At 42.0% G+C, this 15,639-nt stretch overlaps 1 protein-coding gene across 1 annotated transcript in view; it reads left to right on the forward strand.

Annotated features, from left to right (window-relative positions):
- NALCN (sodium leak channel, non-selective) overlaps positions 1-15,639 on the forward strand; it is a 690,956-nt gene that overhangs the window by 31,846 nt on the left and 643,471 nt on the right. Inside the window, 1 exon segment of the mRNA XM_030201343.1 lies at positions 8,582-8,764. Coding sequence (XP_030057203.1) covers positions 8,582-8,764 — 183 coding nt within the window.

A 15,639-nucleotide genomic window follows, 5' to 3' on the forward strand; every position in this document is an offset into this window, starting at 1 on the left:
CCTTTAGAGCCCAATCTTTAAGTTCCCAAAGCACAGAGCAAAATAATGTTCACATACTAGAGAACTGTCCTCTTCTTTCATAACTTCTGTAGACATATCTTCTCTCTAGACCTTTCTCTAGATATATCGTCACCTAGATCTATGGAAAAATATCTATTCTCTATAAAGGAGGTAAACAAATTCAATACCTTATTACTAATCCCTATTGATCTTAATCTATTTATCAAAATTGTGAGATTGATTGTTCGAAATGCTGCAGATATGTCTAGAGTTTCTAACAAAAACAAATGTCTACCTTCGCTAAATCCACTTTGGATCACATCAAACATTGACAATGATAGAATTTCTGTGTCATGATTCAATCTAAAACCAAATTGATTGACATCCAAAATATTGTGTACGGTTAAAAAATCTGTTAAACCAGTATACACAATTCTTTCTATTACTTTTGCCAAAAATGGTAAATTGGATATTGGTCTAAAATTGTCCACTTGTTACTTACATCCTTTTTCATCTTTCAGAAGTAGTCTAACCACTGCTTTTTTTTTTTTTTAATTCAACTGGCATACTACCTGTATTTAAACTTTTAGTCACAATTTCAGTAAAAACTGGAGCTACCAAATCCTTCTTCACTTTTAAAATTACTGGTTGACAAACATCTAGCTTACAGTAGCTATTCTTAAACTTGATTAAAAGTCTTCTTGATCAGATCTGCTGTTACTAAAGTAAACTCAGACCATTTTTCATCCTTGCTCAAAGCACATGTGGGCTCTAACAGTAACTGTGAATAATCAAATTCTTCTGTTAATTTTTCCACTTTAGTATGAAATTCCACTGCAAAATCATCACAAGAAATAGTGGGCAAAGAATTATTATTACTTTCCACCTCATTAGTTAATCTAGTAACAATAGCGAACATTTCTTTGATGTCAGATGAGGCCTTCTCAGTGGACTCATTGAAAACAGCACATTTAACCTTACTTTCTGTCTATAATCCACTAACTTCTTTTTTTTATTATCTCTTGTTTGTCCTGTTTGTCCTAATTAGATTATAAGCTCTGTCGTGCAGGGACTGCCTCTTCATGTTCAAGTGTACAGCGCTGCATACGTCTAGTAGCACTATAGAAATGATAAGTAGTAGTAGTAGTAGTAGTAGTAGTAGTAGTTTATTTCAATTATTTACCAAGTATTATGCTTGAACAGAAAAGGTACATCGTCAGAATATTTTACATAACAAACAAGTAAGGAAAATCTTTGACTAAGTACTCTCAAGTCCACAATTATGATGCAAGATTAACTTATATGGAGATATACTATCAAAATCATTTTAAGGAATTTGAGCTCTTACATGTTAATATATACCTTAACACATTTCACCTCATAGATTTCTTGGCTGCGATAAATTCTGTAAGTTGCAAAGACTCAAAAAAAACATGCTTGACCGACTGATAACAAACAATACATTTACAAGGATAATGTAAATAGAAGGTGGCACCCAGCTGGAGAACCCTGGTATCAACAACAAAAACTGTCTACGGTTTTTTTTTTAGTCTCCTTAGAGACGTCAGGAAATATACAAACTTTGAGACCCAAAAACTCTTTATCTCTATTTTTGAAGACTTTTTTCATGATCAATATTTTATCCATCCACTAACTTCTTCAAATATCCAATTTGTGTACCTCTAGAAGGAAACATTCACCACTGCTTCTCATTTCTACGTAATTCACATTTCAATCCATACAAATCCTCATTATACCAAAGTGCTTTATAATTTCTTACTATTTCATCAGTCTTCAGCATAGTATGTATTTCCTCTCACATTATTTTTTTGAACAAAAACAAGGTCTAAAGTATGACCAGCAATATGTGTTGGCTGTGTTAATAACTGGTACCATCCTAATCCCTCTAAGGAAGCTATAAAATTTGAAACCACATCATCAACTTTACACAGATCAGCCTGTATATTAAAATCATCTATTAATATAGATTTTTCCCAGTCCACATTAGAGTTAACTAATAATTCAATAAGATAAGAAAAATCCTTATGGAATATACTGAGGGCTGCATATACAGTACTAATATGTTTACATTTTTAGATATCATCATACTGTATAATTATGGTACAGCCAGGGACCCCCCCACTGGAATGGTGGCGGGCCCAGTCATAGAGCTCAGGCTATTACAGACCTTGGCTGAGTCAGAAATCTGATGGCTGACATAACTGGGAGCTTACTGGAAAAGTATGGCCTAGTTTGTAGCCCGGATTGAGGTCTAAATAAGCTAAATTAGGAAAAGTTAGGAATAGATATGGAAACAAAATGGAGGATTTCAGCACAAAATGGAAGCCGTATCTGTTGCAAAGTGGAATTTTCTCTGTAATGTAGTTAGAAAAACAAGTTGAGAAATGAGTGAGTCATGCCAGGTGCAAAGAAAATAGGGAACTAGCTGTCCAAGAGAGGAGGGAGACTTTCCTGTGAGCAGGATTGTGGCCAGCTATGGTGTGAGAAAGGAAAGGCGTAGCTGGATGCAGGGTCTTGCTTAAGATTTGTGGTCAAGCGAGCTAAAGACAAAACCATGTTAGCAAGATAGAAGCAACTCATTAGCATGAGCCAATCAGTGACAACCATGACATTAGCATAGATCCAATCAGGTATATCTACTGTCATATTATCCATATCCTGAGGGCACCTATAAAAATCAGGGTATTTCCTGGTTTAAGTTAGAGAGAGAAGGGTTGGCACTCTCTCTCTCCAAGGGAAACCAATGTGTCCAGCAGAATTGACAAATTACCTAATTGCTTTCCCTTGTAAAACCTCTAATTGGTAAGAGAAATTATAAAAGATTAGGAACTAATTAACACCGGTTTGCAGCTGGATTATTGTGTTCCTGTGACTAATTGATTGTACATGCCTGTTGTCAATCACTTATTTGACTTGTACCTTGGCAAATAAACTCCTCATTCCAAATGATGATTTGTGGGCTTCACTTAATGATGAAAGGCTGTAAGTATAGATGCTTTTGCTGTATCAGGCTATCATTCGCTGCATTGTATAACCTGTACCCTAAATCCAGTTTGTCATAAGGCTGGTATCTATTCCTTGCCAGTGCTGAGAGGCGGACTAATGCGGGTCCCTTAGACCTAACGTCTCTCTCAGTGGCAATTCCTTTTAGAACTTCACAACTCCTTGATTACCCCAGTACTAATGCTATTTAGAGATGGAGTCAGATTTAAGGTCACTCCAGCCTTCTTGGGGGGGCTCGGGACCCCTAAATTCACAACAATACCAATCTCTATTCCATCAATTGTAATACCTTGTTCTTTCTTTAAATTTAAACTTTATCTATATATAATCAATACTCCTCCTCCTCTTTTACCTAATTTTGACTGAAACTGAGCCAAGTAACTTACTGGACAAATTTGATTAATCAATATACTATACTACTACTACTATTTGACATTTCTAAAGCGCTGCTAGGGTTACGCAGCGCTGTACAATTTAACATAGAAAGACAATCCCTGATCAAAGAGCTTACAATCTAAAGGACAAATGAACAGTCAGTCCGATAGGGGCCGTCAAATTGGGCAGTCTGGATTTTCTGAAAGGTAAGAGTTAGGTGCCGAAAGCAGGACTGAAGAGGTGGGCTTTCAGCAAAGACTTGAATATGGGTAGGGAGGGGGCTTGGCGTAAGGGCTCAGGAAGGTTGTTCCAAGCATAGGGTGAGGCGAGGCAGAATGAGCGGAGCCTGGAGTTGGCGGTGGTGGAGAAGGGCACTGAGAGGAGGGATTTGTCTTGTGAGCGGAGGTTTTGGGCGGGAACGTAAGGGGAGATGAGGGTAGAGAGGTAGCGAGGGGCAGCAGACTGAGTGCATTTGTAGGTAAGAAGGAGGAGCTTGAACTGAATGCGGTATCTGATTGGAAGCCAGTGAAGTGACCTGAGGAGGGGGGTGATATGAGTATAACGGTTCTGGCGGAATATAAGACGTGCGGCAGAGTTCTGAACAGATTGAAGGGGGGATAGATGGCTAAGTGGGAGGCCGGTGAGGAGTAAGTTGCAATAGTCAAGGCGAGAGGTAATGAGAGCGTGGACGAGAGTTTGGGTGGTGTGTTCAGAGAGGAGAGGGCGAATTTTGCTGATGTTAAAGAGGAAGAAGCGACAGGTCTTGGCTATCTGCTGGATATGCGCAGAGAAGGAGAGGGAGGAGTTGAAGATGACTCCGAGGTTGCGGGCAGATGAGACGGGGAGGATGAGGGTGTTATCAACGGAGATAGAAAGTGGGGGAAGAGGAGAAGTGGGTTTTGGTGGAAAGACGATGAGCTCGGTCTTGGACATGTTCAGTTTCAGGTGGCGGTTGGACATTCAACCAGCAATGTCGGATAAGCAGGCCGATACCTTTACCTGGGTCTCTGCGGTGATATCAGGTGTGGAGAGATACAGCTGGGTGTCATCAGCATAGAGATGATACTGGAAGCCATGAGATGAGATCAGGGAGCCCAGGGAAGAGGTGTAGATTGAGAAGAGAAGGGGTCCAAGGACAGATCCCTGGGGAACGCCAACAGATAGGGGGATGGGTGTGGAGGAAGATCCAAGAGAGTGAACTCTGAAGGTGCGGTGGGAGAGATAGGAGGAGAACCAGGAGAGGACAGAGCCCTGGAACCCAAATGAGGACAGTGTGGCAAGAAGTAAATCATGATTGACAGTATCAAAAGCGGCAGATAGATCGAGGAGGATGAGGATGGAGTAGTGGCCTGTGGATTTGGCAAGGAACAGGTCATTACAGACTTTAGAGAGTGCTGTTTCTGTCGAGTGTAGAGGGCGAAAACCGGATTGAAGTGGATCGAGGATGGCATGAGAGGAGAGAAAATCAAGGCAGCGGCTGTGGACGGCACGCTCAAGTATTTTGGAGAGGAAGGGTAGTAGGGAGATGGGTCAGTAGTTGGAGGGACAGGTAGGGTCAAGTGATGGTTTTTTGAGGAGAGGTGTGACTACGGCGTGCTTGAAGGTGTCAGGGACAGTTGCAGTGGAGAGAGAGAGGTTGAGGATATGACAGATGGAGGGGTGACAGTATGAGAGATGGTGTTAAGTAAGTTTGTGGGGATGGGGTCAGAGGAACAGGTGGTGCATTTCGAGGAGGAAAGAAGGCGAGCGGTTTCCTCTTCGGTGATGTCAGGAAAGGAGGAGAAGGAGGCCTGGGTTGGTTGGTTGGAGAGGGTTGAAGTGTGAAGAGGAGGAGGAGATGGCTTGGCATTGAACTCAAAGTTGATCTTTTGCACCTTGTCGTGGAAGTAATCGGCCAGTGATTGAGGAGAGAGCGAGGGGGTGGGGTGGGAGCGGAGGGCACTTTGAGGAAGGAGTTAAGGGTGGCGAAGAGACGACGGGGGTTGGAGCTGAGAGAATTGGTCAGTTGGGTGTAATAGTCCTGTTTTGAAAGGAATAGGGAGGAGTGGAAGGAGGATAGCATGAATTTGTAGTGAAGGAATATAAGGTCTTCATCAGTTATCCATGATTCTGTCACACAAAGAATATCAATATTATTATCGATAATTAAATCAGAAATAATTGGTAATTTATTTCTCACTGACCTTGCATTGATTAATCCCAAATTTAAACTTTTTTCCTTTTCTTTCTCAACAACCTTGTCCATTATAATATTAATTAGCTCTCTATAAATAGACCTCTTCCCACCTTTATAAAAAGCTAAATCCCCATATCTTCCTATTTATAATGGCTTAGACACGCCTATGTGTCACTGTAGAATTGGTGCTAAGCACATCCCATTGTGGTCCCTATTTAAATGCCAACACTAGTGTTTAAATTAAGCCTCTCACCACTGTGCTGCTGAAAATTACCCCATATACTTTTGAAAAAAATGCCTTATTTATCTGATTTGATTTAAGCAAATAAGAACATAAGAATAGCCATACTGGGTCAGACCAATGGTCCATCTAGCCCAGTATCCTGCTTCTAACAATGGCCAATCCAGGTCACAAGTACTTGACAGGAACCCAAATAGTAGTAATATTCCATGCTACCAATCCCAGGGCAAGCAGTGGCTTACCCCATGTCTATCTCAAAAGCAGACTATAGAATTTTCCTCCAGGAATTTGTCCAATCCTTTTTTATACCCAGATACACTAACCACTGTTACCACATCCTCCTGCAATGAGTTCCAGAGCTTAACTGTTCTTTGAGTGAAAAAGAACATTTCCTCCTATTTGTTTTAAAAGTATTTCCATGTAATTTCATTGAGTGTCCCCTGGGCTTTGTACTTTTTCAAACTGTGAAAAATTGATTCACTTTTACCCATTCTACACCACTCAGAATTTTATAGACCTCAGTCATAATCACCCTCATCTGTCTCTTTTCGAAGCTGAAGAGCCCTAACCAATTTAGCTTTTCCTCATACGAGAGGCGTTCCATCCCTTTTATCATTTTGGTTGCTTTTGTTTGAACCTTTTCTAATTCCGCTATATCTTTTTTGAGATATGGCGACCAAAATTGAACACAATACTCAAGTTGAGGTCGCACCATGGAGCGATAGAGAGGCATTATAATATTGTTAGTCTTATTTACCATCCCTTTCCTAATAATTCCTAGCCTCCTGTTTGCTTTTTTGGTTGCCTGTACACTGGGCAGAAGATTTCAGCACATTGTCTACAATGACACTTAGATCTTTTTCTTGGGTGATGACTCCTAAAGTGGACCCTAGCATCAGGTAACTATGATTTGGCTTATTCTTCCCAATTTACATCACTTTGCATTTGTCCACATTAAATTTCATCTGGCATTTAGATGCCTGGTTTATCTGTTTCCTAAGGTCTCCTGCAATTTTTCACAGTCCGCATATGTTTAGCCAACTTTGAATTTTTGTCATCTGCAAATGTAATGACTTCACTTATCGTTCCAATTTCCAGATCATTTAAAATATGTTAAATAGCACCAGGCCAAAACAACCCCCCCCCCCCCCCCCCCCCCCCCAAGTATCCAAAACAAAAGTTTGGTCAAGTTTAGATACCTACCTTGAGGAAAATTTTCAGTGATTTTATTTTATTATATGTTGTAATGTCATTTTTGTATCCACTAAGAAACATGTTTTAGTAACACATTATTTGTTGCATTACTGATATAAAGCTGTGCCTGCAGCATGGTCACCACATAAATATCACTGAGGTCTGAAACTGCTATGCTTCTTTCAACTGATGTGATTAGATTATGAGGAGACTCATGTCTCAGCATTTGTTCCAGCTGGTATCAATTTGTGGAATGCACTGTTCAGACAGCTTCGGCAACTTAGTAGTAAAACACAATTTAGAAAGTTGTTGAAAACACAACTGTTTGTTTCTGTCTTTTAAAAAATTTTAATGAAGAATTGAACTAAATTGAAATTTATATGTATATATTTGTTTTCTTTTCTATTTTTGAATAATGTGAATGTTATCTTGTAAACCACCTAGTCATAGGTGGTATAGAGAAATGTTTAAGTAAATAAATGAATATTATTTCCTGTATAAGCACTAACTGCTAAGTGATTATTGTTATATACTACTGTGTTTATTGTATCTTTTGAATAAATAATACAAATAAATTTGGACTTCAGTAAAATAGCACTCCCTGTGGCACTCCACTATTCACCATCCTCCATTGAGAACATGTATAAAATTAAGATTTATAAAATGTATAAGATCTATACAATTAATTGAGAGGCAACTTTGAGTTGTCCTTTGGGCCTATAAGTTACTTTTCAAATGGAAACTCCCTTCAGAGTTGCCTTAAAAGTAAGCTGACTATCAGCACTGTTGACATGCTATTTTTCTGCATAATTTGTCGGTGCAAAGTATACAGAGTAAAGACAGTGCTGAGATTTCATAATGGTATTTCTACGGGCTCACCCAATCTCATTTCCAGGGGATAACTATTCACACTGGGGTAGATTCAAGAAAGAGCACCATAATATAGGCACTGGGATGATGTGTGTTGAGCGCTAATTCTGTATAACAGCAGTTTAAAGTGGAATTGCTGTTATAAAATACTAGCATAAGTCCACAGTTTCATACCAGACTTTAGGCACGAACACATATGCTACGTCAAAAGCTGATGGAAGTGGTTGCTTGTATTTTTTGGTAGCTGGGCGAAGAACTTCAAGGATTCTATAACCCATATGCCTAACTCATTGGCATGCCTCTGAACTATCTAGGTTTATGCTCCTATAGAAGTTGAGCACTATAGAATTGGCGCACACAGCTTCTATAATAGCGACTAAGGGGTAGTTGTGGGCACAAGTGCTAATTTAAACCAGAAATTGGTGTCCGCGCCAATTAACAGCCAAGTTGTGTATGCCACTACCCTTATTCTATAACGTGCATGCAAATTTGTGTGCTCTTTATAAATTTGGACACACAAGTTTATAGAATCCCGGGGACTGTCAGTAGTGCACATATTTTTTTCCTGTGGAAATTTTTATGTGGACATTCTCCATGGCTAAATACCTGTTTCTTTACAGAGAATCTGTTTAAAAATTACTCTTATATAAAAAGTGATACAGAAATTAAGAGCCTAACAACATTATAATTCTATCTTTCAGTGGGTGCACTCCTTGTTGCGCATTTGTGCCATCATCAGCGTCATTTCTGTTTGTATGAACACTCCAAAGACATTTGAGCATTATCCTCCACTTCAGTACCTGACTTTTGCACTAGATACCTTGTTGATGTTTCTTTATACTGCAGAGATGATAGCAAAAATGCACATCCGTGGCATAGTCAAGGTGAGTTTTTCAAAGATGTTTCTACTGTATACAATACACAATCTTAAAATCGTATGCTTCTAAATTGGCTTCTTTGAAAATGAATTACTACTACTACTATTTAGCATTTCTATAGCGCTACAAGGCGTATGCAGCGCTGCACAAACATAGAAGAAAGACAGTCCCTGCTCAAAGAGCTTACAATTTAATAGACAAAAAATAAAGTAAGCAAATCAAATCAATTAATGTGTACAGGAAGGAGGAGAGGAGGGTAGGTGGAGGTGAGTGGTTACAAGTGGTTACGAGTCAAAAGCAATGTTAAAGAGGTGGACTTTCAGTCTAGATTTAAAGGTGGCCAAGGGTGGGGCAAGACGCAGGGGCTAAATTTATACTAAACATTTCACTAAACTCTTAAATCTAAGAGCATAAATAGTATGTGGCAATAAGGGTGGATTTAGAGTGGGGAAAATGTTAGGAGCTTAGCATTGATTTTCAGCATTAGGCTCATAAATCTAGGCAAAGGAATGGCAGCTCTAAATTTATAAACATAACTTGTAAACTCCAAAATTAAGGTGAATTTTCACCTGAAATTTTAGGTGCAAAAGGGGTCCTTTTATCAAGCTGTGGTAAAAAAAGGACCCTTTGGTAGCAGCGAGGGCCGTTTTTCCCATGCACCAGGGCCCTTTTTACCACAGTGGCTAAAAAGCCCCTCCCACCCCCCAAAAAAAGTCATGCGGTAAGATTATTTTTACTTCATGGCCATGTGACGGGGGGCACTTACCGCCACCCATTTAGGTAGCGGTAAGAGCTCCTACCGTAACATGATGGTAACCCGGCAGCAATTGCTGCCGGGTTAGCGCCACGGTAAAAATTCCAAAAATATTTTCCAGCGCACTGGAAATGGTATGCACTTGAGCCGGAAGTACCACTGGCAGCCACGTTGGGCCGGCAGTAGTTCCGTGTTGCCGCATGGCAACCCTTTCTTAAAAGGGCCCCTAAGTTTGGCTGAAAATACATCATAAATTTAGGTGCCTAGCTTAGCAGTCTGAATTTAGGATCTCAACTTTTTAAAAAATATTGGGTCCATCATTGTTTAGAAGTTTGGATTTTGATTTTGGATGTAAAGGCCTGTTTAATAGAGTGTGCTAAGAATTTAACACATGAATCAGAGTGTGCTGTTAGAGCACAAGTCCTATAACTGTTACCACATTGGCATATATGCTGATTCGAGCACTAACTGCATGCAGTGTTAAGGGGTAGGAACTCTGTTGGTTATGTGCAGAGAATGGGTGTAGATTGCACATTGCAGTTAGTTCACAGTACTTTACCATACTCTGTTGCTTCTGTAGTTTGCAAGAATGCACTTACTGCCTCCTAAAGAGGAGGTGTTAAGCACGCCTGCACTAATTGCCAATATACAGTTCTTAACACACAGTAAAGAGCTTTTCTTTGTGGTAACTGCAAGGGGATTTAATGTGTAGTAAGTGCACAAAATTCATAGCACTTTAGTTACTTGACTGTCCAAGTCTAGGTTAAATAGTTCAACTGATATACGGCTTTGGTGTGGGGAAATCTTGCCTGACCAATTTACTTCAATTCTTTGAAGGAGTAAACAAACATGTGGACAAAGGGGAGCCGGTTGATATTGTGGATCTGGATTTTCAAAAGGCGTTTGACAAGGTACCTCATGAAAGGCTACAGAGGAAATTGGAGGGTCATGGGATAGGAGGAAATGTCCTATTGTGGATTAAAAACTGGTTGAAGGATAGGAAACAGAGAGTGGGGTTAAATGGGCAGTATTCACAATGGAGAAGGGTAGTTAGTGGGGTTCCTCAGGGGTCTGTGCTAGGACCGCTGCTTTTTAATATATTTATAAATGATTTAGAGATGGGAGTAACTAGCAAGGTAATTAAATTTGCTGATGACACAAAGTTATTCAAAGTTGTTAACTCGCGACAGGATTGTGAAAAATTACAAGAGGACCTTACGAGACTGGGAGACTGGGCGGCTAAATGGCAGATGACGTTTAATGTGAGCAAGTGCAAGGTGATGCATGTGGGAAAAAAGAACCCGAATTATAGCTACGTCATGCAAGGTTCCACGTTAGGAGTTACGGACCAAGAAAGGGATCTGGGTGTCGTCGTCGATAACACACTGAAACCTTCTGCTCAGTGTGCTGCTGCGGCTAGGAAAGCGAATAGAATGTTGGGTATTATTAGGAAAGGTATGGAAAACAGGTGTGAGGATGTTATAATGCCGTTGTATCGCTCCATGGTGCGACCGCACCTTGAGTATTGTGTTCAATTCTGGTCGCCGCATCTCAAGAAAGATAAAGTAGAATTGGAAAAGGTGCAGCGAAGGGCGACTAAAATGATAGCGGGGATGGGACGACTTCCCTATGAAGAAAGACTAAGGAGGCTAGGGCTATTCTGCTTGGAGAAGAAACGGCTGAGGGGAGACATGATAGAGGTATATAAAATAATGAGTGGAGTGGAACAGGTGGATGTGAAGCGTCTGTTCACGCTTTCCAAAAATACTAGGACTAGGGGGCATGCGATTAAACTACAGTGTAGTAAATTTAAAACAAATCGGAGAAAATGTTTCTTCACCCAACGTGTAATTAAACTCTGGAATTCGTTGCCGGAAAATGTGGTGAAGGCGGTTAGCTTAGCAGAGTTTAAAAAGGGGTTGGACGATTTCCTAAAGGACAAGTCCATAAACCGCTACTAAACGGACTTGGAAAAATCCAAAATCCCAGGAATAACATGTATAGACTGTTTGTTCATTTGGGAAGCTTGCCAGATGCCCTTGGCCTGGATTGGCCGCTGTCGTGGACAAGATGCTGGGCTCGATGGACCTTTGGTCTTTTCCCAGTATGGCATTACTTATGTACTTATGTACTGACTGTAATCAGAGAAGAGACTAACAGGCTTATTTTAGAAAGAGAAGGGCGCCCATCTTTCGACACAAATCGGGAGATGGGCGTCCTTATCCCAGGGCCGCCCAAATCGGCATAATTGAAAGCCGATTTTGCACGTCCTCAACTGCTTTCCGTCACGGGGATGACCAAATTTCCTGGGGGCGTGTAGGAAGCATAGCGAAGGCGGGACTGAGGCGTGCTTAACACATGGGCGTCCTCAACCCATAATGAAAAAAAAAAGGGCGTCCCTGACGAGCACTTGGCAGACTTTACTTGGTCCATTTTTTCTTGCGACCAAGCCTCAAAAAGGTGCCCACACTGACCAGATGACCACCGGAGGGAATCGGGGATGACCTCCCTTTACTCCCCCAGTGGTCACTAACCCCCTCCCACCCTCAAAAAAATTATTTTAAATATTTTTTGCCAGCCTCTATGCCAGCCTCAAATATCATGCCCAGCTCCCTGACAGCAGTATGTAAGTCCCTGGAGCAGTTTTAGTGGGTGCAGTGCACTTCAGGCAGGCGGACCCAGGCCCATCCCCCCCCTACCTGTTACACTTGTGGTGATAAATGTGAGCCCTTCAAAACCCACCAGAAACCCACTGTACCCACATGTAGGTGCCCCCCTTCACCCATTAGGGCTATGGTAATGTTGTACAGTTGTGGGTAGTGGGTTTTCGGGGGGGGGGAGAGGGGTTGGGGGGCTCAGCACTCAAGGTAAGGGAGCTATGCACCTGGGAGCAATTTGTGAAGTCCACTGCAGTGCCCCCTAGGATGTTCGGTTGGTGTCCTGGCATTCCAGGGGGACCAGTGCACTATGAATGCTGGCTCCTCCCACGACCAAATGGCTTGGATTTGGTCATTTCTGAGATGGGTGTCCTCGGTTTCCATTATCGCAGAAAACCGGGGACGACCATCTCTAAGGACGACCATCTCTAATGTCGACCTAAATGTTGAGATTTGGGCGTCCCCGACTGTATTATCGAAACGAAAGATGGACGCCCATCTTGTTTCGATAATACGGGTTTTCCCGCCTCTTCACGAGGACGTCCTGCGAGGACGCCCTCAGAAAAACTTGGGCGCCCCATTCGATTATGCCCCTCCATGGATTCTAACACCTGGGAACAAATGATCTAATATCTCACTTGTAGCACAAAGAGCTGTCGGAGAGCTGGTGGAAGGGTTAAATCCATTGGTACTATTTTTTTCTGAAGTACTACCTACTTATGGAAAGGGAGAGGAAAGATTGCAAATTACTGAGAACTTCAATAGGTGGCTGAAAGCCTGGTGTTACCAAGAAGGTTTTAGGTACATAGGAAGATGGGGCAATACATAGAAAAACAAAAGACTATTTTGTAATGATGAGCTGTATCTTACTGTGGTGGGAAAAAGATTTCTTGGTGCGAAATTCAGATAATATGTTTCTAGGCATTTAACCTAGGAGTTGGGGGTGGCATATAGAAGGAGGTCAATTCAGGAAGCCACCCACAGCACAAGATAACAATCTTAGCAATTTACTTCTTAGCAACACAGTAGAAGGTGCAAAAAACAAAGGCCTTATTTTTCTTTAGAATTGGTAATCCACAGACTTTTCATCTCTATCAATCTGTGGGGCTTGGATTCCAATTTGTACAGAGATTAAGGTGCTGGGTGCATTGTTAGACTTGGGGTGTGTCAGCAAGTAAATGTTTTTTTTTAATGGAGGCAGATCCGCTTGGTTCAGCAACTATTGAACAGAGAGGCACTGTTCTTACCCATCTGGACTATTCTAATTCCTTGTTCAGCAGGTGTAGTCAGAGAGAACTCAAATGGCTCCAGCTGGGGCAAGGAAGTATGATCATGTAACCCCATTTTTGCAGGCCAAGCATTGGCTACCTGTTGTGTCCCGTATAACTTTTAAAATATTGGAGCTGATATATAAAATTCTTCAGACTGGTTCTGTTCTTTTCTTGATACCTTATACTCCTGCTCGGGCACTTTGGTCAGCTGAGCAGCACCAGCTGGTGGTGCTATTTCCTTGCCAGGTTTCTCTGGTTTCATTGCAAAATTCTATGTATAACATGGTAGGAGCCTGGTTCGGTCCTTCAACATCGGCATCGAGGTCGGCGGAGTTGACGTTGGAATCAAGGGAGCCACCGATGTCGGGAATGGAGGTTTTCCGGCGGTACGCTGTATCTGTATTATCCCCCAAGTTAACATCCAGAGGGAGAGTTTGTTTTTTATTTCACCACACACATGTTCGGAGGGAACTCTCCAAGCCAATACATGTTGTGAACTTTATCTGTGCGCCAAAACACGGACCATGTCGTGTCCTCTGTGCAAGTTGTTCAATAAAATGTCTCCAACATCATCTCCCGAGTTGGTTTGTCTATCAGTCAGCCTTTACTCTCGTTGGTTTGATCTACTTTTCGTGGAAGCTTCTCCTGCCTTTTTTAGGCATAAACAACAACCTGGCTGACAGGCTGAGTAGGGTAATGCAAACTCATGAGAGGTCTCTGAATGTGGGCGTAGCTCGCAAGATCTTCTGAGCATGGGGCACCCCCTCGGTGGATCTTTTCGCCACTCAACTCAATCACAAGGTCCCTCAGTTCTGTTCCAGGCTTCAGAGCCATGACAGACTAGCGTCAGATGCCTTTCTCCTTCATTGGGGAACAGGCCTTCTGTATGCATATCCTCCGCTACCTCTAGTGGGAAAAGCTTTGTTGAAACTCAACCAAGACTGGGAAACCATGATCCTGATTGCACCTTACTGGCCATGTCAGATTTGGTTCCCTCTACTTCTGGAATTGTCCTCCAATTAACCATGGAGATTGAAGTGGTTCCTGACCCTTATCGTGCAGAATGAGGGGTCGCTTCTACGTCCCAACCTCCAGTCTCTGGCTCTCATGGCCTGGATGTTGAGAGCCTAGAATTTTTTTCCTTGGGTATTTCGCAGGATGACTCCCAGGTCTTGCTGGCTTCGCAGGAAAGATTCCACTAAGAAGTATTACTCTGTTAAATGGAGGAGGTTTGCCGTCTGGTGTGACAGCAAGGCCATAGATCCCCTTTCTTGTCCTACACAGACCCTGCTTAAATACCTTCTACACTTATCAGAGTTTGGTCTGAAGACCAACTCCGTAAGGGTTCACCTTAGTGCAATTAGTGCATATCATCATCATGTAGAAGGTAAGCCTATCTCTGGACAGCCTTTAGTTGTTCTCATCATGAGAGATCTGCTTTTCTCAAAGCCCCCTGCCAAATCCCACCAGTGTCATGGGATCTCAACGTCGTTCTCACCCAGCTGATTAAAGCTCTTTTTAAGCCTCTGAATTCTTGCCATATGAAGTACTTGACCTGGAAGGTCGTTTTCTTGGTGGCTGTTACTTCAGCTCGTAGGATCAGTGAGCTTCAGACCTTAGTAGTGGTTGCACCTTATACTAAGTTTCATCACAACAAAGTAGTCCTCCGCACGCACCCTAAGTTCCTGGTGGTGGTGTTGGAGTTCCATCTGAATCAGTTGATTGTCTTGCCAACATTTCTTCCCCATCCTCATGCCCACCCTAGCGAAAGCAGCTTGCACACATTGGACTGCAAGAGAGTGTTGGCCTTTTCCGTGGAGCGGACAAAGCCCTTCAGACAGTATGCCCAGTTGTTTGTCTCCTTTGATCCCAACATTTGGGGAGTCACCATCAGTAAACACACCATTTCCAGTTGGCTAGCAGATTGCATTTCCTTCGCTTATGCCCAAGCTGGGCTGACTCTAGAGGGTCATATCATGGCTCATAATGTCAAAGCCATGGCTGTGTCAGTGGCTCACTTAAAGTCAGCCTCCATTGAAGAGATTTGCAAAGCTGCAATGTGTTCTTCAGTCCACACATTCACATCTCACTACTGCCTTGAGCAGGATAGCCAACGCGACAGTTAGTTTGGGCAATCAGTGTTGCAGAATCTGTTTGGGGTTTAGAATCCAACTCCACCCTCCTAGGCCCATTTTGTTC

This window comes from Microcaecilia unicolor, chromosome 4, assembly GCF_901765095.1.
Source record: "Microcaecilia unicolor chromosome 4, aMicUni1.1, whole genome shotgun sequence".
In the NCBI taxonomy this organism is placed as follows: domain Eukaryota; kingdom Metazoa; phylum Chordata; class Amphibia; order Gymnophiona; family Siphonopidae; genus Microcaecilia; species Microcaecilia unicolor.